The 27,686-nt window shown below is 40.4% G+C and overlaps 3 protein-coding genes across 9 annotated transcripts in view; 1 reads left to right on the forward strand and 2 right to left on the reverse strand.

Moving 5' to 3' along the window:
* slc2a9l2 (solute carrier family 2 member 9, like 2) overlaps positions 1-7,928 on the reverse strand; it is a 69,821-nt gene extending 61,893 nt beyond the window's left edge. For 4 of the 6 annotated variants that reach the window (XR_007829131.1, XM_051128417.1, XM_051128414.1 and 1 more), the window contains exons 1-2: positions 3,684-3,791; positions 1,196-1,284 (exon numbers count right to left, since the gene is read on the reverse strand). Coding sequence is in view for 5 of the 6 variants with exons in the window: in XM_051128417.1 (XP_050984374.1) it covers positions 1,196-1,267 (72 nt within the window). In the remaining variant the exon portion in view is untranslated. Of the gene's footprint in view, positions 1-1,195; positions 1,285-3,419; positions 3,502-3,683; positions 3,792-6,120; positions 6,268-7,674 lie in introns of those variants that run through there. The other 2 variants (XM_051128416.1, XM_051128415.1) reach the window with 2 other exon arrangements.
* A 295-nt stretch (positions 7,929-8,223) lies between these two features.
* On the reverse strand, positions 8,224-19,410 carry wdr1 (WD repeat domain 1). 2 transcript variants are annotated; one of them, XM_051128410.1, is made up of 15 exons: positions 19,243-19,410; positions 17,105-17,226; positions 15,070-15,160; positions 14,847-14,994; positions 14,589-14,769; positions 12,827-12,904; positions 12,538-12,618; positions 12,225-12,458; positions 12,050-12,139; positions 10,928-11,082; positions 10,747-10,834; positions 10,332-10,442; positions 10,063-10,236; positions 8,977-9,121; positions 8,224-8,890 (listed from the first exon to the last, which is right to left on the reverse strand). In XM_051128410.1, the coding sequence occupies exons 1-15, from the start codon at positions 19,256-19,258 to the stop codon at positions 8,784-8,786; spliced, it is 1,821 nt and encodes a 606-aa protein (XP_050984367.1). In that variant the 5' UTR covers positions 19,259-19,410; the 3' UTR covers positions 8,224-8,783. The 2 variants fall into 2 exon arrangements, with proteins under 2 accessions (XP_050984367.1, XP_050984368.1); XM_051128411.1 differs by having other exon boundaries at positions 10,928-11,079; positions 12,047-12,139.
* A 1,407-nt stretch (positions 19,411-20,817) lies between these two features.
* On the forward strand, positions 20,818-27,568 carry LOC127176671 (uncharacterized). Its single transcript, XM_051128461.1, has 2 exons — positions 20,818-21,459; positions 24,796-27,568. Exon 2 carries the CDS (start codon positions 24,917-24,919, stop codon positions 27,566-27,568), a length of 2,652 nt encoding a protein of 883 aa, XP_050984418.1. The 5' UTR covers positions 20,818-21,459; positions 24,796-24,916.
* The last annotated feature ends 118 nt before the right edge of the window (positions 27,569-27,686 follow it).

A 27,686-nucleotide genomic window follows, 5' to 3' on the forward strand; every position in this document is an offset into this window, starting at 1 on the left:
CATAGAAATAACGGTTGAAAAGATCTGTATGGAAAGACAAAAACATGTGAATAAGCAATGAAATGCTGACTGGACCTTAAAAGCATCGTCTGGCCAAAAATGAAACTTCTGACATCATTTACTCACCCTTAACCTGAAACTAATGTCTGTCTTTTCTGGTCGCTATTCACTTCCATACATTGGAAGTCACTGGCTACCATCAACTGTTTGGTTTCCAGCATTCTTCAGAACATCTTCTTTTGTGTTCAGCAGAAGAAAGAAAGTTTGGAACTACATGAGCGTTTGACACGATGGCAGATTTTTATTTTCTGGTAACTGTACCTTTAACTAACCGTAAACAAGTGACTCTCTGGACGAATAAGGATGTATATTGTTTAAAAAAAGAATCACCTGAGTAAAATTAGAGTTTAATGGATGATGACAAGAACGTGAGTCCTTGACCTGTGTGAGATCAATAACACACATGATGATACTGCAGAACCAGTGCATGTGCGTGTGTGTGTGTGTGTGTGTGTGTGTGTGCACCTGGTATTTATCACGTTATGGGGACCAAATTTCCCCACAAGGATAGTAATACCAGTAAATTTTGACCTTGTGGGGACATTTTTTAGGTCCCCATGAGGAAACAGGTTATAAATCACGCAGAATTAATTTTTTTAAGAAAGTAAAAGTGTGCACAGTCTCCTGTGACGGGTAGGATTAGGTGTAGGGCGATAGAAAATACTGTTTGTACAGTATAAAAACCATTACGCCTATGGAATGTCCCCATAAAACATGGAAACACAACATGTGTGTGTCTGTTTCTGCTGAGCTGTGAGAGAACAGACGGATGAGGGACGGATCATCTACAGTACAATTTTAGTCTTTCAGGAACAGCAGGAAAGTAGGTCAAGGTCGATGTAATGCAATCTAAATCAAACCACACACACACACACACTCACACACACGTTTGTTTTTGTGAATTGTGGGGACTTTCCATAGACTTCTATAGTTTTTATACTGACCAAACGATATTGTCTGTCCCCTAACCCAACCCTAACCCTAAACCTAGCCCTCACAGAAAACATGTTTGCATAGTTACACTTTCAGATAAACATCATTTACTATTTTTAATATTTACTAATTTTAACCGCAGGCCGGTCCCCACAATGTAGCAAGAACAAGTACACACACACACACACACACACACACACACCTGTTTAGGTGGGCCTTTGACGTCACCGTTGTCTTTGCGTGGCGCTTCCTCCTGTTCGGTCTTTTCCTCCATCTTCCACAATCAGACCCCTGAAACACACACACAGAGTACACGTGAAGAACATACTGCAGGTTCTTTAGATGCTGGAGATCCACCGTCCTGCAGAGTTTCACTCCGATCCTAATTAAACTTCCATGATATGTAGACAACCACAGGTGAGTTAAACTCTGTAGGACTGAGGACGTCTTGAAGAATGTAGTGAGTGCTGCACTCATTTACAGTCCAGACAGAATCTACAGACTATTTTCATATTTTCTGTGCTGGTTTTGGTTGTACATGTGTGTCATTGTACAGGATGAATGTAAATCTGGTAAACAGTGAGAGACTCATCACATCACAAACACAGCAGCTGAAATCACACAACAAACAGACGGACACACAGCGACCCCTGCTGGAGGACGAAACACGGCACCTGCTGCTCCAACAGCATCACTTACACTCACTTACAGCAAACACATACTCACACACTGATACGTCTGTACTATACACACTACACTTCAACAGGTCGGAAACATTCAGATTTTTTAACGCATTTGAAAGACTCTCTGCTGCTCATCAAGGCTGCATTTACTGAATCAATAATACAGTAAAACAGTGAAATATTATTAAAAGTTAAAACAGCTGTTTTCTATGTGAAAAACTGTAATTTATTTCTGTGATGCGCAGCTGAATTTTCAGCATCTTTACTCCAGTCTTCAGTGTCACATGATCCTTCACAAATCATTCTAATATGCTGATTTGCTGCTCAACAAACATTTATGATTATTAGCAATGTTGAAAACAGTTGTGCTGCACAATATTTGTGTGGAAACCATCATACGTTTTATCTTTCAGGATTCACAGCTGAATAGAAAGTTCAAAAGAACAGCATTTATTTGAAATAGAAATCTAACACTGTAACATTAAAATTGCTTTTACTGTTACTTTTGATCCATTTAATGCATCCTTCATGAATAAAAGTATAAAGAATTTATTCCAAAAAAGTTATTTATATACCATATATGTAAATCAGCTTCAGCACTGGTTTCTATAGGTCTGTTTCTCTCATCTCTCTAACCAATCAGATCTCAAGAGCAAAGGCCAACATGAGTCAAAGACAAATGTATTTGTAAAGCGCTTTTCACAAAACACATGCTTTCAAAGCAGCTTTACAGACAGCCATGCTCTTATGTCTAGAAATAATGCTTGGCGCTTTAACATAGAGCCGTTTGAGAAGTAGGCAATTTTTAACAATGACAGATGGATTTAGAAGGAGCTGCTGTATATAGTTATAATGTATTTATTTAGAGTAGCAGATGTTTACTAGTGCTGCACATCAGTGACGTACACATGAGTAAAATTTATTATTTAAAAAAAGAAAACAAAACAAATACAAGATTTGTTATTTTCTGCCAGTTGTTGATTGGATGTTGAGCTGTAAATAACCATCAGGAAATTAAATGAATGATTAAACACATTTTCATGTACTAATAATTATAGTAACACAATTAGACAACCCATAAATCAGAAAATACTGTCAACAGACAGAAAACAAACACATTTTCACCACGTTTCTAGCAGTACAATGTTGTATAAATCAGAGTAAATGAAATATCAACAAACCTTCAGAACACAGAGAGGAATAAAACTCTGGTCTGGTGTTTGTAGGAGAAAAAACTCTAAAAAGGTAAATAAAGTGCAATAAAAAAACTTCAGTGTGGACTTAACGGTTTTCTTTTGTTCTAGTCTGAATGAAACATTATATGGAAACAAAACAGACAAAAAACTGAGCAGTGCATGAAAACACACTGGTTTCACCCGTATTGTTTTGTCATAAAATTATCTGTAATCAACAAGCAGCTTTGACATTTATAGCAGTAAAATACTCACCAAGAGCAGTAAAAATATCTGATTTAATATTGTGCACTGAGCGTAAGAACTCCTATGCAGATAAAAACAAATGAAACCAAGTCTGCCATGTAATAATCATAATAATTAGCGTTACTGATTATTAATATAGTCATCTGTGGTCGTCTCAACATTCGCCTCAATGTGTAAAACGAAATGTGTTTTTAACGAGGACACAAATGCTGAGTGCATCTTTACACTTGTGTTTTGTTTCACGTTTTACACAAAATGAGGCTGAAGTCAAACAATAATCGCCAGACAAATATCATTAACTTACTGTAAAAACAGTAGAAAATGAGCCACCGACAGAAAAACAAACACGTGTGTGAGAGATGGAACATACAGCAGCACTAGTGACCTGTCTCTCGCTCGCTCTCTCTCTCTGAGTCACATATAACTGAATGATTAACTCACACACACACACACACACACTCTGTTCAATCACTCTAGACACTGAGTTGCTCTTATACTCAAGTAAACTAGTGAAATATTACGCTTCAGCTGTCTGAAGTGCCACTAAAGAAAAAGCGAGTGCACAAACCTCCTGCTGCTCTGATTGGTCGATCAGATCGGCTCTTCAGCGCTGAGAAGAGTGAATGTGCAGCACTTATAGATCTCACTCGCTCATATAAACACACACACACACACACACACACACACACACTGTGTTTAACTTTCAGGACGAAGTCCAACAAAAGCAGCAGCAGCTCGTCATGTTTCAGCGTCCTGCTGTCAGCTGTTCTCAGATCAGATCGGATCGCTGTATATCTGAGACGGACACTGCTTTCAGAGGTTTAATGTTCTGACAGATTATTGATTCTCCAAACTGAACTCAATCATCCAGATCTGGGATTCCTAAACACAGCTTTATAAAGGAACCACAGGTGGTTTGTGACATGATGAAGAGCTAAAAATGAATTAAACTGAATTTAAAACTAAAAGAAATTAGACCACACAATTAACTGAAATAAAAAATGAAATTGCAATATATACACACACATACATATATCACGACTTCAGATGCAAAAACCTCTAAGTCTGTAGATTTTTCTGAGACTTTTTCCATTAAATGACCATTTTTATCAGGCATATATATTAGTGATTTATCACCTGATCTTTAGCATTTTTAAATGATCGGCATGAGCTTATAAGTTGTTCTGTTCGGCCGACAGTTGTCAATTTAATTCGACAAGACTTTTATTTTGACAGCACTTCAACTGTCCGGCACAACTTACATTCTTGATTTCACACTATACTGTGCTATAAAAAGTTTGTCATATTCACAGTGTGCTGTATGTAAAATCAGAATTTATAAGAAAATATGATTCCCAGTGCAAACAAACACCAGATTACTGAATGCACTGCTGCTTACAGTCTTCAATTCCTTTTTAATTCACATTTTAGCAATTTCTTTCTTTTTAAAAAGCACAGATTTACAGAATCAAATGCAAAAGTTGCTAAACTGTTTATTTTACAGATTTAAGTTCAAATTGCTTTTTTCAAATGGACTTATTTTACAATTATTTTTCTAAATATGCCAAATGAATACAGTATATTTCACTGACATAATTATAATGCATGTTATTACAATTAAATAGCGTACGATTTCTGTCGTTCATTGGCCACTCTGGTCTCTAATATATCAGTATCAGTCATCAAAAAATCCCTATTGGTCATTCACTAGAGCCAACGCTCTTCAAAACATTCTCACTGAAGAAATAAAGTCATACGTGTTTGAGCGGCATGAGCGCGAGTAAACGATCCTTTAATGATATTTTAACACAAATCCAGTGTGTCTGACGATAATCGTGTGGGTTTTGTGACACACTGACACCCTGAACCGTCATTCAGACTCACGGAGGCCGTGTTCACGCGTGCGTCTCGTCCTCAGTCCTGATTCAACACCAGCACACATGAACACACACCACACAAGATAAGATTGTGTAATCTGACAGAACTGTTGATCTACATGGGAGTAATCGGTTCATTCAGCGGATCATGACGTGTCACAGTCCTGAAGGTGTGTAAAACACCCGTCCTGATGTTACCTGAGCTGTTTTATACCTGAGCTGGATAAAAGTGTTCGCTAAATAAATAAATAAAAGACAATATATCACAAAATACAATGTTTTTTTATGGATAAAAGCATCTGTAAAAAAGTTAAATAAATGAAATGTAAATATATAAAAAAATATATTTTGATTTTTTTATGGATAAAAGTATTTTCTAAATAAATAAATGTAAATATATTTAAAAACAATACCTTTTTTTTTTTTTTAATGGATACAAGTGTCTGATAAATGACCAATTAAATGTAAATATCGAAAATATTTTTGCTGTTGTTTTCCGCTCTTATGATTCACAAATGCAAAAACACACGAACGATAATCAGTGTTTGATAATCACCACACGCTTGTGAATCTCCTGGAGATTTGTAATGGTCTGAGACAGATTTTCATTTACAAATTCATTTTTATCGCAGCCAATCAGACGAGACATTTCAGCCAATCACAGCGTGACTTTAAGACTCCAGTAGCATAGTGCGTTTTATAGAAAACACGCTTCCTCACATCAAAATCTAATAACAGGGAAAAACAATGACAGTAAAAATACTGAATTTGATTATTATTTTCAACGTGACACAAATCCCTATTAAACACGCATGATTCTGCGATATTGTCTGTCCCCTAACCCAACCCTAACCCTAAACCTAGCCCTCACAGAAAACATGTCTGCATCGTTACACTTTCAGATAAACATCATTTACTATTTTTAATAATTTTTAAACATTGTGGGGACCGCAGGCCAGTCCCCACAATGTCAAAAGTTTCAGGTTTTACTATCCTTGTGGGGACATTTGGTCCCACACACACACACACACACACACACACACTCACACTCCACTGCTACTGACATGTGGTGTTTTTATTTCACTATAATCTTCAGAACAGAATCGATCAGAACAAACAGCAACTCACCACTCGTCTCTCCGTCCATGAGTCTCTCCGTCCGTCTGTCCGTGTGTGTAGTTTGTAAATGTGCTCTGTCTGTCTCTCACATGAGTCTCATTACAGTAATTCACTTCACATTTGTCCTGATCCATTCAGAGCTCAGATTCTCTCGACCTTCACACAGAGAATGAACAAAACACAAAACAGTCCGTTCATCATCATATACAGTCAGATACAAACGTCTACAGTAAACTGGGATTTTTTTCCAGTTTAAACTTTTAAGATTCTGAAAAACCGTAAACAAAGAAGCCCTAATGAGTAATAATATTAATTAATTGAATGTAAGTGAATGATTGTATTCCAGTGAAGCTCTTTTAAACATCTCAAATCATGCTGGGTTTTTTTTAGTTTGACTTTTTATTCATTTAGAGATTTTGGTCTGTTTTGTTTCCATAACATAGTTTACAGAAAATATCCAAAAGGGTTTCTTTTATTGCACTTTATTTGCGTCTGTAGATTTCAATCTTTAAAGAGTTTTTTTCTCTTACAAACACCAAACTTTACAGGTTTATTTCTCTCTATATTCTGAAGGTTTGTTTGTGACCCCGGAAGACAAAACCATAAGCAGCACAGGTTTGTAGCAATAAATAAAACAAAAAACATCTGCACACTGTTGTTCTCTGTTTATTTAGAAAAAGTTAAAAATGGCAACGTTTCAGTCGAAGACCTTCACAAAGTGTGTGCGCCTGACGAATGCCTTCGACCAAAACGTTGCCTCTTTTAACTTTTTCTACATAAAGGGAGAACAACAGTGTGCAGATCTTTTTTGTTTTATTTGATGTATCTGCTCTAGATGCTTTGGAGGTGTGTTCTTTGACTTATTTTGTATTTGTAGCAATAGCCAGCAATACAATTTTTCTTTTACACAAAAAAATCATTATGATATTAAGTAAAGATCATGTTCCATGAAGATATTTTGTACATTTCCTACTGTAAAAAAATCAAAGCTTAATTTTTGATTAGTAATATGCATTGCTAAGAACTTCATTTGGACAACTTTAAATGTGATTTTCTCAGATTACAGATTTTCAAATAGTTGTATCTCAGAAAAAACACTGTCCTATTCTAACAAACCATACATCAATTGGAAGCTTATTTATTCAGCTTTTCAGTTTCCAAAAATGGGCTGGTTTTGTGCTCAAGCGTCACATATTTTATTCACATTGATTTATACATTTTATTGCTAAAAACATGGTGAAATGTGTTTGTTTTCTGTCTGTTTTTCCTAACTGATGCAAAAGCCCAAATTTCTTTGACAACAAAATCAAACAATAATTCTGAATCTGACTTTATCCAATGATCAGCAGTGTGTGCTGGAACTGACTGCAGCTCTGTGCATGTTTAACTGGTTAAATAGAACATTTCTGACTTTTCTTCAGTCGTGTTTATAGGTGAGGTGTCGTGGCGCCCTCTGCTGGTCCGACAGGAGATTCACTTGTTCCGGTGAAATGTGAAACTCCAGCGCTGCAAGTTCAGTTATTCAGCACTCTCTCAAATAACGGGAATCTAATCGAGTCTTACCGTCAACAGTCCTCACATCTCCACCATGATGTTCATGTTCAGAGCTTCCTGATCGTTTTTAGTCGCTTTTAGTTTTGCGCATGTAAACATGTTTGCTAGTCAGAGACAGTCGGTGTAATTTCACCAGTTTCGTGTCACCGTGCTGTCAGAGCGCGGTTAATTATAATCAATACTCATTTATTTCTTTAATGACGCCTGTCAGTTAGAAAAGATTCATCAGTTTCAGCGCGAACCCCTCGCGCGCTTTTTTTCGCGCTCTTTAGTTCCACTGCAGGTGATTCCGCGTCACGATGACGTCACTGAGGCCGCGCTCGCACCAGAACACTGTGTTTTGTCACTAATATAATATATTAATACTAATAAAGTAGTGTTAAATAAACATATCTGCCAAAGGAGGTTAGTAAAATAATCGTTTAGACGTGAATTAAGTTTTGTTTTTTGCTTCTTGTTTTGATACTCTTTTTAGAAAACAGACTTAATATCTTGAGTTGTTTAAATGCATCTTGATTTAAGAATTGTATTGGAAATAAAAACAAAGACATGAGGAAGTGCATAAAAAGTGTTTTATTGTCATTATTAATATAATTATGTATCACATCCACCCAATGAAAATCAGAGACATCCAATCAGAACAGTAAATAAACATCACGTGGGAGTTAGAAGAGAGCAAAATACTGTCACACACACACACACGCACGCGCGCACGCTCACACAGGTTCTGAGATTGGTTTCTGATGATTATTGCTCCCTAACGTCCCTCCTCAAGAAGGAAAAGTAGCTCACGGCCAATCAGGGCTCAGGAACACCTCGTGAACTCTGACCCCTGCGTCTGGAATGTCACATGACAGAGATTCTGGTCACATGTGTGTGTGTGTGTGTTGTGGAAGGTCAAGTGCTTGATGTCTGTCTATCCGCGCGGCGATACCAAACGCGTCGTGACGTCATTCTATGGCGTTTGTTCGTCAGCTGGTTTCCAATGGAGAGAAACGAGGGCGAACCGAGAGCGGCGGCGATCTAACGACAGAAATATAGAGGAAGAGCGACAGAAAGACAGCGAGAGCGAGACGACCGTCTCCGTTCCTGTTGATCCCGAGAGCGAGGGCCGGACTTTAGATTTTCAGAGTCCACTGTTTGACGGAGGCGTCGTGAGACGTCGTGACGAGCGTGTTCGAGTTCAGCCACGCCAGACCGCTGACGTGATGCAGCCGATGGGTGTCTGCAAACAAACACAGAATCACCGATCAACACTCGTTCTCGTCTGAAGATGGCCTGAAGCGCCGCCGAGACGCTCGCGCTCATTACCTGGGATTTTGATCCTCTTGTCGGGATCGGCGACGGTCCACACGTAAACCATCATGTCCATCCCGCCGGTGGCGAAATGCTCGTTATCAGGCGACCAGGACAGACAGACCACCTTCGCGTGATGACCGTAGAACTCGTTCTTCTCCTGAAACACACACATTCGGTCACTTAACTTAATAACAGAAACAAATGGAAAAACCATGCAAATTAATTACAACTTTATGGGCAATTTCATAATGAGTATACATTTCACTAAATATGCCAAAAATGTTATTAGGTAAAAACTGAAAGGGATTTTTTTTAAATCCTTATCCATAAAAATAGGGACGACTAGAAAAACTCATGGAGATGAATAAGATCTTAAAATGCCAATGACATTTTTTCAATGAATATACATTTTTCTAGTTATGCCAAGGATTAAAACATTTTATTAAATAGAAATGGAGTAAAAAAAAAAATTTGTTATCCAGTAATTCAGGAATGACAGGAAAAGACATGGAAATCAACAGAATCCTAAAGCTCAATGGGCACTTTTGTAATAAATATATATTTTTAATAGTTATGCCGAGCTCAGATAAAAATTGTCAGTCAAGACATATTTGTAAAAATCTTCATCTGCAAAAACCATGGGTGACTGGTAAAGTCATGTCAAAAAAAAAAAAAAGATTGAAAATCTGAAATCTCCCTGGACATTTTTATAATATATCTAGTTGTATAAATTAAGCCAAATAAAAACTAATATATTTGTAAAATATGTGAAAATAAAAAAAAAAAAAAACATTTTAAAAACCGTGTAAAAGTGTAAAAGATTTACTGGTTAAAAAGAAATCATGAAAAAAATGTAATTATCTTTATTTCAATTATAACTATTTTAGTAACTTGTTTTAATTCTCTGGACATTCCTAGTTTATATAAACTAAGAAAAGCTTTGAAAACAAAACTCATTCCATCAGAGGAACCAGAGCATGCTGTCAAGAACTGCTGAACTAAACGATTCGTTTGTTCTGAATCTCCTGAAGATTCGTTCATTACTGATGAATCACAGTCAAAAACGTTCATGAATATCTGCGAGTGAAGTGAGTTTACCGCGTATCCATCAGCCACAGTGAACACGGTGACGACCTTCTTCTCGTCCGTCACGGCCAGAAACGCTCCATCCTGAGAGTACGACATGTCCGTCACGGGTCCCTGCACCTCCAGCACCTTCCCATCATCCTTCAGGGTGTTTCCCTGAACCGAGTACAGACGCACCTTCCCGTCCTGCGGACACACAGCATCAGTCTGAGATCACACATCCTGACCAGAATAAACTGCAGTGCTTATGCTAATAGTCAGGAGACCGATTGGTGACTCACAGCTCCGCCCACAGCCACGGTCCCGCCTCCGGGGTGAACGGCTGCGGATTCGGGTTCGTATCCGAGAGAGTCCAGCGTGAAGAGCTTCTTCTTGTCCTTCAGCAGCACCAGCTGCACAAAACAAACCTTCAGTACTGCACACACGCACTGCTCTTACTGGTTTGTAGGGATTGTTTGGTGTGATTAGAAACAATTCACCTCCAGCCTCCCTTTTAAACTTACAACTGAACTGATGGTATAAAACTAATCTGAGATCAAGTTCAAGCTCTGCTGGAATTTCAAAAAAGTCATGACAAATACTGGTTTACGGATACAAAGATGGAAAATAAAAGAAATATATTTCCTCCGTTTGCATTGCAGTTTTTAGTACATATAGACTGAATACAGGTTGATCTGAGTGTGTGTGTTTCTGTACCTGTCCGATACACACGGTGACAGCGAGACCTCCTGGACCCACACTAACACACCTGGGCTGCTTGTCCATCTTCACTACATCAGACGCACTGACACACACACACACACACACACAGCAGGTGAGCTTCATCAGGTGTACAGTCACAGGTGTGCTGCTGTATGTGAGTGTGTTTTAGGCTCACCTGTACTCTTTCTTGCTCAGGTCGGTGTAGCGGACCGTGTCGTCCATGCTGCAGGTCACCAGACGGCCCGAATCGTCCACCGCCATCTTGGACACCAGGTTCGAGTGTCCTTTACCCAGAAACTCCTCGTTCTCGCCGCTCTCCGAATCCCAGTAATGTGCAGATCAGGTCAAGGAGGGACACACTCACCACAAAACACATCTCTGGGATATTCTGGGATTTTGCCACTAACAATAATTAGACAGTAAGTGTGTTTTCGTGCTTGTTTCAGCCTCTCGTGAACAGCTGACTCAATAAAGTCATGTTTTGTATGCTGGTCAGTTCACAGCAGAGACAGAAATTAACTTAAGAAACGCTATACATATGCCACCTCATTTTTACCTTCACAAAGGGCATTTTTAAATGTTTGCATCCTCTTTTATGTTAAATCTGTGACCCTGGAGCACAAAACCTGTCTTAAGTATCACGGGTAAATTTGTAGCAATAGACAAAAATACATTGTATTTTTTCTTTCATGCCAAAAATCATTAGGATATTAATGTTCCATGAAGACAGTTTACCATAAATATATCACAAGTTATTTTTGGATTAGTAATATGCATTGCTAAGAACTTCATTTGGACGATTTTCTCAATATTTTGATTTTTTAGCCCCCTCAGATTCCAGATTTTCCAGGAGTTGTATTTCGGACAAAAATATGTCCTATCCAACAAACCACACATCAATGGAAAGTTTATTCATTCAGATGATGTATAAATCTCAGTTTTTTTAAGAAATGTACCCTTAGGACTGGTTTTGTGGTCCAGGGTCACATTTAATCAATAAATTGAGTTTGACTAATAAACCACTATAATTAAATTACAATTAAATGAAACCCATTTTAACAAAATCCACGTTTGCATCGCAGAAGCCGCATCTGATGTAGCACCGAGATGCATTTACAGTTTGCATAATTTTGTGAGATCTGTAATTATTTTTTTAATTAAATGATGCTTTAAATATGAAGCTAAAACTCATATTTTGGCCCCGTGGTGTCAGTCTAACTGCACTCTGGGTTTGGTCTGTTTATTGCGCGGTGAGTGTCATACTCAATAACATCAGCTTCCTCACTGACTGAAGGATATTAATGTGTCCGTCGTGGCTGGCCGAGTAGATGTTGGATCGTCCGCCCGCCTTATGGACCGTCAGACACTGGATGGATTTGCTGTGACCCTGACAAACACACAGTAATAACAGCGTTACCCCGCCGATCTCAGAGCTGCCGCGGTCCAGACGAATCGGCGGACGGTCGTCTCACCTTGATGGTGCGCAGCGGCCGGTCCGGGTTGTTCCTGTCCAGGTAGTTGATGTATCCAGACAGAGAGATGCTGAGCAGGTGGTTCTTCTGCCATAAGCAGCCCAGCTGCTGGTCCAGAACATCTGAGCCCAGGTTAAAGGTGGTGACGGCCGTCCCGCTGCCCACGTCCCACAGTTTGACCGTCTTATCGCCCGACGCCGAGATCAGCTGCGTGCTGTCAGGACTCCAGCTGACCTGAAGAAGAGGAACATCATCATCATCATCATCATCATCATCATCATGGTATCAATGCATCACACTGAAGAACACTCACAGCGTAAATGCCTCCATCATGAGCCTTCTCTCCTCCCAGAGAGCCCACCTTCTCTCCAGTTTTACCATCATACAGGAAGATCTGAACAGGAGACAGAAACAAGAGGAAACCTGAAGCTCTTTCAAACAAACCAAACTGATGCTTTAAATGTCAAATCCTGTTTATAATCAAAGGGAGACAAAATAACTAAAAATAAACAAATTGCAATTACATTTTTTAATGTCACTTCAGAAGAAGTTTCTATTAAATAAACAACAAATCCGTTCAATCATCAGGATAAACGTCTCACCTGTCCGTCAGCACCGGCCGATACGTAACGGTTCCCGTCCGGAGAAAACCGCACACAGTTGACGAAGCGACTGTGATCCTGCACACGTACACAAACGTCACAACATTCATTCATTAAGGTACAGCAAAACACTAAACATCTGAATAAACAATCATGTAAGTGTAGCTGATGGAGGAAATGATCTGTGTCAGATAGCAGTCGCTCAGGATAGGAGCGGCCCGTCCACATAAACACACCAGATCTACAGCAGCGCTCTGCTGGGTTGCTAAGGCACGGCTGTGTGGTTGCTAGGGTGCTGTGGATGATTTATGACTGTAATATGATCAGGCCTAACATCACTTCTGCTGTAGATGTTGTTGAGTCATTATGATAAACACACACACACACACACACACACACACAGCGCTGTGTCTCTACTGCTCATCTCTGCATGCGAGGAGAGATTAATGTGTATTTATGAGCGCTGGATTCACTTACACATTTGCATAATTTACATTTTTGTGAACAAGTTTACAACAACAAGCACTGCAGCTTGAGGGTTTAAACATTTGAAAGCAGAGAATTAAAGATGAAAACATTAGTATTGTTATTTGTAGTAAAATTATTTTTCTTATTATAATTAGGGTTGCAAAGGGTTGGAAAATTTCCAGTAAATTTGAAAACTTTCCAGGTGTTTTTGGAAGTTTTCAAAAGCTTTCTGGAAATTTGCTGCCCCTTTGCAACCCTAATTACAAGGAACAAATATTTATTTATTTATTTTTATTTTATTTTCTTTCAAAGTACATTTTTAATATATGTGACCCTGCATCACAAAACCAGTCTTAAGTATCACAGGTATATCTGTAGCAATAGCCAACAATACACTGTATGGGTCAAAATTATTTACTTTTTTTATGCCAAAAATCATCAGGATATTAAGTAAACATCATGTTCCATGAAGATGTTTTCTACAGTTCCTACCATAAATATATCAAAATTTAATTTTTGATTAGTAATATGCATTGCTAAGAACTTCATTCGGACAACTTTAAAGGTGATTTTCTCAATATTTTGATTTTTTAGCACCCTCAGATTCCAGATTTTTAAATAGTTGTATCTCGTCCAAATATTGTCCTAACAATCCATACAACAATGGAAATCTTAATTATTCAGACCCTTATGACTGGTTTTGTGGAGCAGGGTCACATATAACAGTAATATATTTGTTTTCTTTTATATAATTTAAATTTTACAGAACAGCAAAAACAACAACTACAACAATAATTCCAGTTCAACTACAAAATCAAAATATAACATTTTTAAAAAGTAAAGAAATAGTTTTATCTTGTTACATGCATGATATATCTGATTATTATTAGAAAACAGTGAACATTAGCAAAAACAAAAGACCCCCTGGCCTAAAGCATATTTTTTGCTTTTTATGGATATGCATTTTTTTAAGCTAATTAGTACGTTGTTTCGGGCTATTGTTGCACAGTCAAACACATAATAAACAACAAACTACTAGAGATGCAAAAACATACAGCTGCATTCATGAGTGCTTGTGTGAGGCGGTTTAGAGATTCACGCGACTCTAGTTTAAAAGAGCGCAATGACATTTTTAATTGCTTGTAACTAGAAAAATAATGCAAACACAGGATGAATCTTTTTAGTGCATGTGTGTGCATTCTATTAAATGAAGACTAGTGTTTGCATCTAAACCGATGTATACTTTGAATCATGTAAAGAATCAAAGGTCGATGTGAACGACACGTGCACTTACGCTAATGGTGCACTTGAACTTGAAGGGCGGCCCCTCCAGGAAGGTGGTGCAGTTGTCGTCGCTGCCGGTCACCAGACGATACGGCCGCGTCTGTTTGATGTCCACGCTGTTGATGATCTTACTGTGACCCACAATCTCTCCCACCGACGAGCCCGAATCCCAGAGGAACACGGCGCCGAACCTGCACAAACACACACGGGACAGCATGAGCGCGCTGGCTTTGAGCGGCGGGGGGCGTGGCCTGTGGCTGTCACTCACTTCTCTCGCCCCTCCCCCACCACGGCGACCCTCTTGCTGTCTTCGGTCCAGGCGATGTCTTTGATCTTCCCTCCGAAGGGCTGGTACTCGTACTTCAGCAGGTGCTCCTTCTGCGTCGTGTCCCAGATACGGATCTTCCCCGACACATCTGCGCAGAAACAGACACACTCAAGAACCGCAGGAACACACGGAGCGCATCTCAGAGTTCAGATCCGCCACTCACCGCCTGACGCGATGTAGAATCCACTGGGAGCGTATTTGGCCACGATAACCTGATGAGGATGCTCCGTGTAGATGTCTGCGATCGCTGGGTTCTGGAGGACAGAGACTGGTTAAATAAGAATACTGCAAACACTGGGAGAATACACCCACACACACTATTGCAAGCACTGTAATATATAACCAGACACTTTACAGGATTCAAGGTGACTGATGTTGATGCCCTTAGTTTGCAAAATATAAAATACTGACTTCAGCTCCTGTCATGACCGTGGTAAACACGGTCACTTTCACTCCATACATGCAAGAACACCAGAAACACTCACAGGAATCAGCCACGATGCGTTTAAGTCATGTCGCAAAGATCGCATTTACCAGTTGAATGCATGTGAATGCACAAAATTAAGAAAGGGAAACATATAATTTTCTTTATGCTCAGTGCACGTCAGTGTGAAAACATGCTCTGTACTGACAGTACATTTGTTAATATTGCATTTACAATAACTAATTTGCATGTGCAAAATATGACATTTAATAGAATTTAAAATGATTTAATTTACTGCTCCTTCATAAACTGAAAGCAAAAACACACCCGGTGTGCATTCATGATTTATAATGTTGTATAAATTGTATGGGGTGTTCCAGTTGTGTCAGATCGTATTTTCTCGCCCAACACACATGAACGGCACCTCGATGTCAAAATTATGAAGGAGAAACTGAAGCTGTGTGCGTGTCTGTGAGAAAACATCGGATTCCATGTCTGCATTGATGGCAAATGTGTTGAAATTGATGAAATTGCAATTTTTTTGCATGTCGCATGTGCAAAATACCATATAGTATTGTACAGTTATGATAGAATATATAACAAATAAATGTACAGAACCTTCATAACTTTAATAGAACAATTGTAGAAATGGTCTCCTCCAAATAAAGTGATTGAACCTGACAGTGTAATCATAACTTCCCAACTAGGGGTGCTCGATAACCGCTTGGGGATGTTTGATCGGCGTCTCTAAAAAGGCCGATTTCATAAACCGATCTAAAGCTGATGACGCGCCTGCTGCGAGAGGTTTGTTACGGCAAGCAGCGGCACCATCTCAGCCTTTTATCGGCACTGGTAGAACAATTCTAATGCTGAAGGTGAGGTACAATTCATATTTTTTCATTTAATAACTTATAAAGTAATTGAAAACCTTATGTGAGCTGTAATTTCACAAACAGAGCTCTCTCTTTCACTCTCAAAAGTGCGCTAAAAGCTTCCAATCACCACATCGCGTCTGACTATAAGCAGTTGACACAGGAACTGATACTTGCACAATTGAATCAGTGTCGCATCGTCAGCCCTAAAGATTGTAAACTGCATTTCTTTTTAATTCTTCTCAGTGTTTAACCATTCAGGGCTCGTGCGCTCTCCATGGAGACTGGGCGCTCACGCACACTTGAAGCGTAAACACATAACGCCACGTTCACGTTTGCTCGCTCATGCTAACGGATTAAAGCGTTCAAGCCGCACACGGTTGCGGTGTAGTACTGTGTTCCAGGAGCGGTGCGTCTGCAGCAGTGTAGAGATCGTTTCCGCACAGAGTCGGAAGCTATTGTGCAGTAATTGCACAATTCTAAAAACAAAAATGCATGATCAAATAATTATGTGAGATAAATATATATATATTTAAAAAAAAAAAAAGAAAGTCTATAAAATGCTCCCCTCCACCCCACAAATTAAAAAACTCCCTTCTCTCGAAAAAACTGATAATAAATAAATTCTACATGATTAATAGGGGGCTTTAAAAAGATCGGTATCGGTACAGCTTCTTGTGATCGGCCTCAAATATCCTGATCGGAGCACCTCTACAAAAAACTCGTTTCTAGCTTTGTTTCTCTGCTTTAAACATCTCTCATAAACTTCCACTATACGCTGGTTACGACGAACTGAACTCTTCCTTGTTTTTACAAACTGAGAACAATTTTCAAAACTTTTTTTCCAGCACTGAATCACTGATATTCCTTGAAGACGGCAGTATCTTAAGTGATCGTCTCACCTCAATATTCCTGATTATCACGCTCTTGCCGTTGGTGTACAGGAAGTTGTTCCCTTTGGGGTCTCCGCCCAAGACCTTGGCCACGCCCCTTTCCATGTGAGGAAGGCTGGCGAACACGCTCTCTGTGGGAAAAGGAAAAAGTTAAAGTTCTTAAGACAAATTCTAAAAGAAAAGATTCTTAAAATGAATTCTAAGAGGTTCGTAAGGAAGTGCGGACATAGGGAAGTTGACAAAATTCTCAGTAATTACTGAAAAAGTAACTGCTTGAACATTTTTCAGTAGTGTAAAACGGGTTGATATGACTCTGTAGAGTCTTAATGAAAAGTCTATAATATACTTTGATTAAAAATTCTCAATGGTTGTGTAAAACAACACCCTTTTTACCTTGTCAAAATCAGCTCTGCAAAAATCATCTCATTCTGAGGGGTTGTTCCTTTAATTGCAAATGAGCTCAGCTCGCCCCGCCCCTCTCTTCTCTCTGTGGAGTGACGCGCCTGTTTACCGCATTTAGCCACTAAACTTGCTAACTAGCAGGTTATTAGGAAAAGTGATTGCAGAGATTCATAAAAACCCCTTATACTCACTTCTGCTGTAAGTGAAGCTGGATCACGAATGATTTGCGCGAACATAGACGGATATATGTAGATCGGGAGGTTCATTCCCTTCACAAACAAACGTAATCCACTGCATCTTCAGCGGCTCAGATGTTGCTCATGAGTAAATGACGACCACTATGTTCATTATTACATCCAGCAACACAACACCTCAATCACTCAATCACAGATATTCGTGTCTAACTTACATCCCTGCTCCGGCATCAAAACAAAGAGGTCGGACTGTTACAGCTGATTTAGGGCGGGTCTGAGGTAAGACACTCATGTCAATCAACTATGGTGGGAGTGGCCTCTGTCGGTGTAACTGTGTACAATACAGACAAATCTTAACGATAACTTAAACTTTTTTTGTTTTAAATAGGAAGAAACCTGCAATATTTTTTTCCCGAAGTAAAAGACGTCAGATGTGTTCGTTTAACAACATGACCAATTATATATGCCGGAAACTATTTGTTTAACTTAACATGAAGGTAAATGACAAAAAACAAATGTCAGCAGGGCAAAAGCAGTTTACGACAACAAGTAAGTTTATCTCAGAATTCTTTATAATGATAATGACAGACATGCATGGCAAAGTTTATGCACGGTTGCTAAATCTACACATTATATGCAAGTTTATCGGTTTTGTAATGCTTAATATTTGAAACATCCCCTTAAATTCATGTCTGCTCCTCTTTTGTAAGTTGATTTGCTTTGAAGCCTCTGTTAAATGCATTAATGTAAATCAGTGTAAATTAAACGTGTCACCTTTGTGGATTTAAGTCGAATGTTTCACAAGACAAAACATTAAGAAAGTGATATAGTGTTTTAGGGAACACAGAACAGAATAAACTAATATCTTAAGTTAGAAACTACTCATTTCATTCTAAATATTTTGTGAATCTGACAGCAGAGCTGCAAAAATAACGACCATTTTTCAAACACACCCCTGTCTGCCATTGGTCAGTCAAACTGACAGTCCCGCCCCAAGCGCGCGCCATTGGCTGAATCAGTGTCAGGCTGATAATGATGCTCAAAGTCACTGATCAATGTTTGGATCACAAATCAGAGTTTTACCCTCTTCAGACGGATTTCATAGATTTATATCACACAGAGCCACAGTAAGTTCTACATCATATGATAAAAAATACGCTTTAAACACATTCACCACAACCTCCCATTACAACACCACGCTTCTGGGCATGAACAATGGTATTACCATAGTATTTGTTTAAGTACTATGGATATGCTTCAGTACAGTTTCCTGTACGGAGGGAAACAGAGGGAAACAGGCCATTACAACACACACACACACACACACACACAGAGAGAGAGAGAACGGGTAAACACAAGCGCTGCTGCTGCTGTCATCACAATGAAAAATAACCAGCAACGACCATTATACAGTGATACCAAACACAAACACACACACACAATGAGCAGCACATTTACTGCGCGTATGCATACAGTAACACACACACACACACACACACACACACACAGACACACAGACGGGAATCTGACAGACAAAGGCTGGCGACTTACTGAGCTCGTACGACATCTCGGCTCGATTTCCCCTCCGGTGAGCGAATGAATGAGCGTCTGTGCAACTGAACGCGGCTGAAATGGGCCCGTCCGGATCTGAACGCTTCTGTCACCGGCTGATCGCTGAACGCGGAAGAGGCGGCGGCGCGCGAACGGCTCGGCTTTGCCCATATATAGTAAAGACCATTCGGGCTCCATCAGACCTGCGCGCACACGCCCGACCGGAAGTGACGTGGAACGGGAGAAAATGAACGATGATGGTGTTTATGATTATGCTGTCCTTAAACGTTCACTGATTTTAGCTTTTGAACATTTAAACACACGATTCTTCGCTTTGAAATTCGTGCATGTGTCATGAGTTGAGAGCTTTATCCAGAATTCCACTCATGTTTTCTCTCTTACAGTGCTATATAGAAATATATACACATTCTTTAATTAGGTCTATTTATTTATTTATTGAAAAATATTTTTAACGCAGCCATCCGGTGTTTCTTCCTTGTAACTCTGGAATACTTGACAGTGAATGGACAATCGCAGCATTCAGCAAACTCATATTTCAGAATAATATGACCGTCGCCCGTGGCAACTCTGACAGCTCGTCATAGCAACCTCTTTCCTGCTGTGCTTGTGCCTTTCTTCAGTCTCTGTGAATAACTTAATCAAAATCAATATCTCATGTCCGTGTGTGTATGTGTTTGGTGTTGGCAGCCAGAAGTGGGATATAATGTACTTTTAGCCAACCGCTATTGTAAAATAACCCATCGGGGTGATATAAGACTCCTGGAGCACAGTCTACGCGCTGACTGTACATTATGTCTTGCTGTATGCGCTGAATCATTGCAGCAATAAAAGGAAATGCTGTTTCTGCTTCAGGATGCGATGAGCTCTAGCAGACCCAAAATAACCAGATGAGAATCATAAGAGTCAAATATATCCATCTACGTCATAGAGCTGAAATAACGAAGATTTAGTGCTACAACAGCAGCTTCAGTGGAGAAATGGCTGCTAGACTGTACAAGATCTGCAAAGGCGCTTCTGAAGCGGCATCTCCGCACAGACTGTTTAATGCAGCTCAGAGGTGGCATCAATGCATTTACACGGCAATTACAGCTGTTTCCTGTAGTACTTCTGCCTGAGGCGGTGATGGGAGAAACGAACCCGAATGAACCAACTGCTTCGCAAAATGATTCACTGTTCTAAAGCGTTCGCCACACGCTGGTCAAAATCGTGTTGACCCAAACCCAATAGCAAACAACTGAAGTTTGAAATGTTTCGAATGAAGCCTCGTTTATTGAAATCACTCTGAACCACTGTTTTGAAACAAGTGATTCACAAAAGATTGGAAGTTTCACGAAGCAGCGCTTCGAAAGCGCCCGTCACTAGCTGAGGAAGGTCAAAGGCGGCACAGTTCAGTCTGGATTTTGAGCAGCCTTAACTCGGCTGTGTAAAGATGCAGTGAAATTCCAACCGCTGCTATTTTACAACAAAAACATCACTGTAATTCATCCCATATGGGTTTAAATGTGAAACTGATCTTTTAGAGCCGTGTCCTTAATGTGCCATATGACCATCAACTGCTGATTATTGAATCCTCAGCTTTTTTTTTTACACAAATGGGTGTGGCCAATAAAACCAAATAAATAAATATATATATACATATATATATCACTAAGAACCATCATGTAGTAACCACGAAGATGGGCCAAGCTTGTTCTGTAAACTGGAATGCATGTGAACAGAAGCGGACACACTAACACAACATAACAGTCCTGCTCCTGTCTGTTTTTCATGGCCGCCATCTTGGCTCCTGTTACGCAATCGGAAATATCTACAGTGCTGTTGAATCTACTGACTACAGCGTCAGATGAATCTGCTGATTTAACCAGTGGGTATTTTTCTAGAACAAAAGCTCTGAGATCCATATTCGATCGTCAATCACGTTTAGCGCGAGCAAAAACTTGTTTTTGAGCCGAAAGCTCCGCTGCGCATTCTGGAATGCGGGTGCCCGCGTGATCTGTAGAGCTCTACTGCAGCAGCAGCCAATCAGAGACGCGCATCACGGCACGCGCTCAGTGTGCCCGCACCCACACTCACACTCTGCGCGCTCACAAAAGCAGAAAGCAAACAATGCACGCGACCCTGGAGGGAAAATATGGACGAATGGATGAATTGAATGCATCAGTCGCGCTTTCGAGAGGAGGACGCTTCGAACGCAAGGTTAGTGATCTAACGCATTGATGTTTTTGCGCGTTACGCGCGTGTTAGCGGCGGCGTGCGGGGCTCGGCTCGTGACGGCGGGCACACGCAACACTTGAGGCGCTCGAGAACTGCGTGAATGCTCTGCTTATTTAGATCCCCTTGGGCAGGGAGGAATTACTGTGTGCGGTTCATCCAGCCATGACAGGAATCTCCTCCTGATGAGAGCAGCAGATCTGCAGAGCTGGAGAGCAAACTGAAAAAAACATTAGATGCTCATTTTAATAGATTTGTGCATTTTAAATGCACCCTGCAGTTAAGACCTCATTCATTACACTGCTTGTTCTGTGAATAAATTCCTGCATTTGTCCCTGCATTTATATTATTTATACATTTGTGTGGTTTTTGCAGCATTGAAAAAATAAAAATCCAACCAAAATTTCAAAGTGTGTTATTGCATTTACTGTGCTCCTATAAAGTGATTTATAGTTTGTAAGTTGCAGTACAAATAGTAGTGTTGGGTTCGAGTCCACCTAAGTTGAGTCCGAGTCCAAGGAAACACTAATGTTTGTCGGAATCTTAACATTGTTTTAACCCAGGGGTGTCAAAACTCGGTCCTGGAGGGCCGGGGTCCTACAGAGTTTAGCTCCAGCCCCAATTAGACACACCTGAACCAGCTAATCAGGCTCTTACTAGGCAAACTAGAAACCCCCTGGCAGGTGTGTTGAGGCAAGTTGGAGCTAAACCAAGGACCAGGACTGAGTTTGGGCACCCCTGATTTTAACCTTTACAATTAGAAAAACACAATGTCAATTGAAATGTAAGAAAAGCAAACCTCTAGTGGATCTTGCTATTTTGATTTTTGATTTCACAACATCTCATAAGTGTCCATGCTCTGCTTAACAAACTTAAAGTCATAGAACAGAAGTTATAGCTGACTTATGTCTTGTGAAATATTTCAGAGTGAAACCGGTTTTAGAATGTGATAAATTATAGGGCGGGACGTGACTTTATTCACTGATGTAGTAAATGTATAAATTCAAGGGTGGGGGTAAAGGAGTAGGTATCTTGGTGAATGGGACCTTAAGAGCAGAAAATGCACCTCTTTTATTTCTGATTGTGACTGTGTGTGTTTTGGACTTCATGACTTTTTTTCTTGGATGAAAATGAGGTTGTGAGGGATAAACCTAGTCTTTACAATGGCACACACTGTGTATAAAGCCCTACACATACTTTCCATAAGTCACAGCAAACTCTCACCTGTTTTATTTTTGAATGCATTTATAGTTACATTAATTACAATAAATTACATTATATAAAGAAAAATGGATGATGTGCCATTGAATTATTAGAAAATCATGCACACCCAAGATGGTTTTGGACCCATTAAAACTACTGATGCAAAGATGTTAGAAAAATTATTTTTCTTTGGAGCTAGAAACTGCCACCATGTTTAAATAATAATAACTTCAATACAGAAAAAACTAATCAACTAATGTAAGTAAAACATTCTCAAGCTTACGGAAGGCAAGTAAACACTCCAAGTAGGTCTATTACGTACAAACAAAAGGATAAATAATATATTAATCAAAAATATAAATTAAATTATATTTTTAACAAACAGAATCTTTTTAAAAATAGATTTTTTAGGTAGGTCTATCTAAAGGCTATCACAGAAACAGACTACAGATATTTCTTGAAGTAATCAATGTTAAAATAAAACACTGCAAAATCTTCACTGTATACATTAAAGATAATTCTTACTGAAGTTAATAAGTGATTCAGTCAGGCAAAGTGAGTGATTTTTCTCTTTTTCTTTTGTTGTTATATTTATATTTATGACGCAGTCGGCGGCTGCAGGTTTACGCTGCTGTCACTGTAAGATCTGACGCACAGATCAAATATTTTGACGCATCAGTGTTTCTCCCAGCTGTTCAGGTTTACTTAAGACAAAACCAGAACAGTCTCTAAGACGAGCATATGTGTAGCAATAACAGACCCTTTTAGAAGCGAAAGAGAACTCTGCATTCGCACACTGACAACACTTAAAACAAATGCAAATTCTGAATATCACTTTCGTGATAATGCATCGAGTCAACTGTTTGCAATTGTACTGCATCAAGAAACTGTACATTTCCGTCAACTGTCTCTGGACTCGGACGGACTCGGCATATTTTCCGAGTCCGAAAGGCTTGAGTCCGAGTCCGTGACAAGTCCGAGTCGCCTAAAAATTGTACTCGAGACCGGACTCGAGTCCGAGTACCCCAACTCTAACAAAAAAGGCTTTATTTTATTACTCATTAATACCAATAACTTTACCAATTTATATGATGGAAACTACATACAGTGTTGGTATTCAGTGTTTGAGATTTTAACCAGTAAGTTAAAGGAAGTTGAATCAAGAACATTTTCTGTATTTTTGCATCAAGGAGCTGATTGGTACTACATTAAAATGTCTTTATGTAATTGCATTTGATTTTATAGTCAAATGTTTTACCAAATGTGGTTTTCACACTGGATTTGTATATAAAAGTATTGCTAAACTAATAATGGTTGCGCACATGAGCTGTTCGTTGGTGAGCGGTTGAATATCAAAGATTCATTTGATCAGTATTGTTCAGCATGGTCTTACGACTGTTTGACCCAAATTTAGTGAAGATCAGATCAAATTTGTAAGCCAAAAAATTAAATAAACATGAAACTTAAAACTTATACCTTCAAATCTGTTGAATGCAGCACTGTAGACAGTTTTTATACTATAATACTCAAACACAAAATCTGCTTTTAAAAAAAGTGAAACTTCAAACTGATGGTGGCGCTAGAGAGTTTGACTTAAACCCCAAAGCTGGCCACTGGACATTTCACACCATGTTCTATCGCTGTATATTGATAACCTATACAAAACCTGGTCCTCCTGATTGTCCTGGGTGGTTGTTGAGCTGCGGGGTCACGCTGTTTGGTTGTTGAGTGTTTGTTAGTGGTTGCACTTCCAAGTCTCTATGATATTCTGCTCTCTATGTCGTTAAATTCCAAGATACCTTGAGAAAATGTTGTTCCGAAAACAACGGTTATAATAAACTTCTTTACAAGGTCTTTTTCCATAACTTGCACATTTCTAAAGCAAGTCTGCTTAAATGCTCCATTAAATTCAATGTAAAGATGCACTGCTGGTTTGAACATCATGAATTACTGGTGCTACAAAGAGTTTATAGATGCACGGGTCAAAAATTAAAGTTGTTGTTCAACATGACCAATGAAGAGTGTTTTATGTTTATCAGTTGTTGTTTATTGCAACTTTTTGAAATGTATGCATTTCTAATTTCCCGAAACATTCTTTTTTTCTCACCCATTACGCAGGTGTAAACTGACAGTATACCGAGCCCAAAGGAAGGGATCCTTACTTGTGAAGACACTGCCAATGTTGATGACTTATACAGTGATTTTTGGACCGTGGGATTGTTAACCCGATGCCTCGACCATGCGTTCACAACAAAGTTTCATCTCATTCATGAACAGCAAGGACAGCGCTATACCTAGAAAAGACGTCGATCGCATGTGCTGTGCAAAATGCCGCTTTTCCACCAAAGACACGGACCTGTTCGAGAGACACGTGTCCCATCATAAGGAGGTGACGTTCTCTTGCGCGCTTTGCAGCCATGTCTCCTATTCTAAAACGGAGTCTCAGAAACACGTCGTCTCGCACACTGGCTCGTACCCGTACAGGTGCAGCTTCTGCTCGTACGGAGCCGTGCGGAGAGATTACATGGTGAAGCATATTCTTCGTATACACAAGAGACACGCGGAGGAAGGCTTCATAACCGATTTCTCTGTATCTGCCTCAGATGGACATCCATCTGTTCCTGATGCTCTCGGGATATCAGATTGGCCGGAGAGGAACGACCAGTGTGCAGTTTCCAATTCCCATGTCGAACAACCCAGCGTAAGCCAACCCAACCAATCATCTGTTATTGGCTCGTGTAAGACGGCGAGCCAAACCAGGAGTAATCGTGCGCGTATGACCTACAGTTTCACGACGCCGTGCATCGCTAATGCAACAACCGTCGTTCCATTTTCTAAGACTCAGTTCGCCGGTGCCGTTCCTAGCTGCGCTCCAAGCGCGAGTCACCGGTTAGGCAAGGTGCCGCAAGTGGTTCTAAGATCACGGGAGGCAAACGGCAATCTACTGAACACTCTGCTCGGTCCCGAAGGGAACGACAAGGTGGTCAGTAGCAGGACCGTTTTAGAAAAACCTATTCCGAAAGCCACGTTCCCAAGAGTCCACGTTAGCTCTACAGAACCACTACAGCAAAGCCCAAGGATTGGTTTTCCAGAAAAAGCTATGGCTGCAAAAACCATTCCCAGAGTGCAGGTCCGAGCACCTGTTGAACTGAACACTCCGCTTAGAACACTGCTCAATACGCCTTTATCCAAGAGGAATATCCAGATGGATCAGAGGACTGGTCAGTCCACAGCAGGGACAAACGCTGGGACTCAGAAACCAGTTGTACTTCCCAGCGTTCCAATCAAAACTCCACCGCACTCCATTGCAGAAAAGAGCAACCAGTCAAGAATGAACTCCAGAGCTCCTGTAGGATCATCAGCAGAGACAACCAGCCCGTTATCCAGCGTCCAAGTGGAACTATTAGCACCTTTGAACCAGCCAATCCAACACAACAAGCCTTTGACCGTGTCCTGTCCAGAGGAGATCAATATTCCTGCCGGGTGTTTAGTGGAATTGGTTGAGGTGAAAAATGTCAACGGGACTCGTGAGCTGGAGCTACGGTTGATCCCACAAGACCAGAGGAGCAGCGTGGGTGAACCTTCACCAGCCGCAGCTGGAGGAAAACTGTCCTTCAAGTGTCAAGTTGCCAAAGGGTCTCCAGTCAGCCCGTCCAAGTCGTCAGCATCTCACAAGGCCAAACAGCAGCACTCTTCAACATGCACCAGTGTTCAGACGATCACAAAGACTGTTCATTCAGCACACAAACCACAGTGTTCTTCAGAGATGCCGGCCAGGAACAAGCGCAACCTAAAAACCAAGGATCCAGAGATCATCACGCTTGAGACTCCAGAGTTAAGTTCTGAAAGTCTTCCTGTGATCTCATCAGTTTTCTCTCTCTGTCCTACACCTACAGCGACTCAAAGCATCTCAAAGCCCTCGCCAGAAACGCAGCGCTGGACAGTAGCGATGAAGGAGCCGAAGGACGAGGCGAAGAGCGCAGAGCAATCACTGGTCTGTAGTATTCTGATTAAAAAGGAGGAAACTGAGGAGAAACCCAAAGGAGCCTCTCTGGGTCTCAAAGAAACAAAGACGGAGGATGCGACTAGCAAAGGCTCTGGAATATCTAAGACTTGTGGAAAAGTGAAAACATCTGAGAAAACTCATTCAAAACAAGCTCCAAGTTCAGCTCAACCAGTGGCTGTGCCAAACCAGAGCTTCGTTCCATCGAGCAAGGATGACATTTCACAGCAAGACAAGGGAAATTCTGAACGGGATCCTGGACGGAACGTGGATGGCTGTGTTTCCAACATGTATCCAAAAGTAGCTTTGTTCAGGATTCCCAGTTCTTTGTTGGAACCCACCAAGAAGCTTCCAGAAGCGCCGATACGAGAGGAGAGTTTGACGGCGCGACCGGTTCTCTGCTGCACGCTCAGCGAGCAGAACGCGTCCGGCAGTCCGGAAGTGGCCATCAAGCTGATACTAAAGAGAAACCTTTGTGAAAACGAAGCGAAGCGCCAAGATTCGCCACCGCGTAAAAAACACAAGAAAGAAAAGAGAAAAGCCAAGAAACGCAGGTCATCGTCGGCTGGGATGGGCCTTCCTCGTCTCTCAACCAAAGCTCACGAAGAACTGAGGTTGACTCCTCTGAAAGCGAATCAGCGCATCAAGATTCCCGGTCCGGACCAGCCGGTTGTGGTTCTGAACCACCCGAATCCTTCAGTTCAGGCGGTCAACGTTGGCGTCCAAACCCTCAAGAACTATAAGTGGATTGGCTCAGTGGATCACGAGCAGGAACAGACGGTGAGGAAACAGCCTTCATTCAAGATGAAACTCAAGAAAGTTCACGGACAGAAGTATCAGGTAATTGAGTTCGTTCTAAAGGGAGTCTCTGAGAAACCGCTCTCGTAAAAACAGCTACATTCCCTTTTAGATTCGTCATGCTTCTGTTGATTTTTTTAAGGCGGTGCCATTTGTGACATCATTTTAAAGTTTGGGAATAAAGCTGGTTGGTGGACGACGGTAGTTC

The sequence above is a fragment of the Labeo rohita genome, chromosome 14, assembly GCF_022985175.1.
Source record: "Labeo rohita strain BAU-BD-2019 chromosome 14, IGBB_LRoh.1.0, whole genome shotgun sequence".
Classification (NCBI taxonomy): domain Eukaryota; kingdom Metazoa; phylum Chordata; class Actinopteri; order Cypriniformes; family Cyprinidae; genus Labeo; species Labeo rohita.

What these genes read in the sequence shown, in the direction of transcription:
- LOC127176671 (XM_051128461.1), top strand. Translation starts at nt 24,917, where the DNA reads ATGCGTTCACAACAAAGTTTCATCTCATTCATGAACAGCAAGGACAGC.
- wdr1 (XM_051128410.1), bottom strand. An exon ending in ATGATGGAGGCATTTACGCT is followed by an intron (nt 12,459 to 12,537) that starts GTGAGTGTTCTT and finishes CCTCTTCTTCAG; the next exon opens with GTCAGCTGGAGTCCTGACAG. An exon ending in TCACCGTGTGTATCGGACAG is followed by an intron (nt 10,443 to 10,746) that starts GTACAGAAACAC and finishes TGTTTTGTGCAG; the next exon opens with CTGGTGCTGCTGAAGGACAA.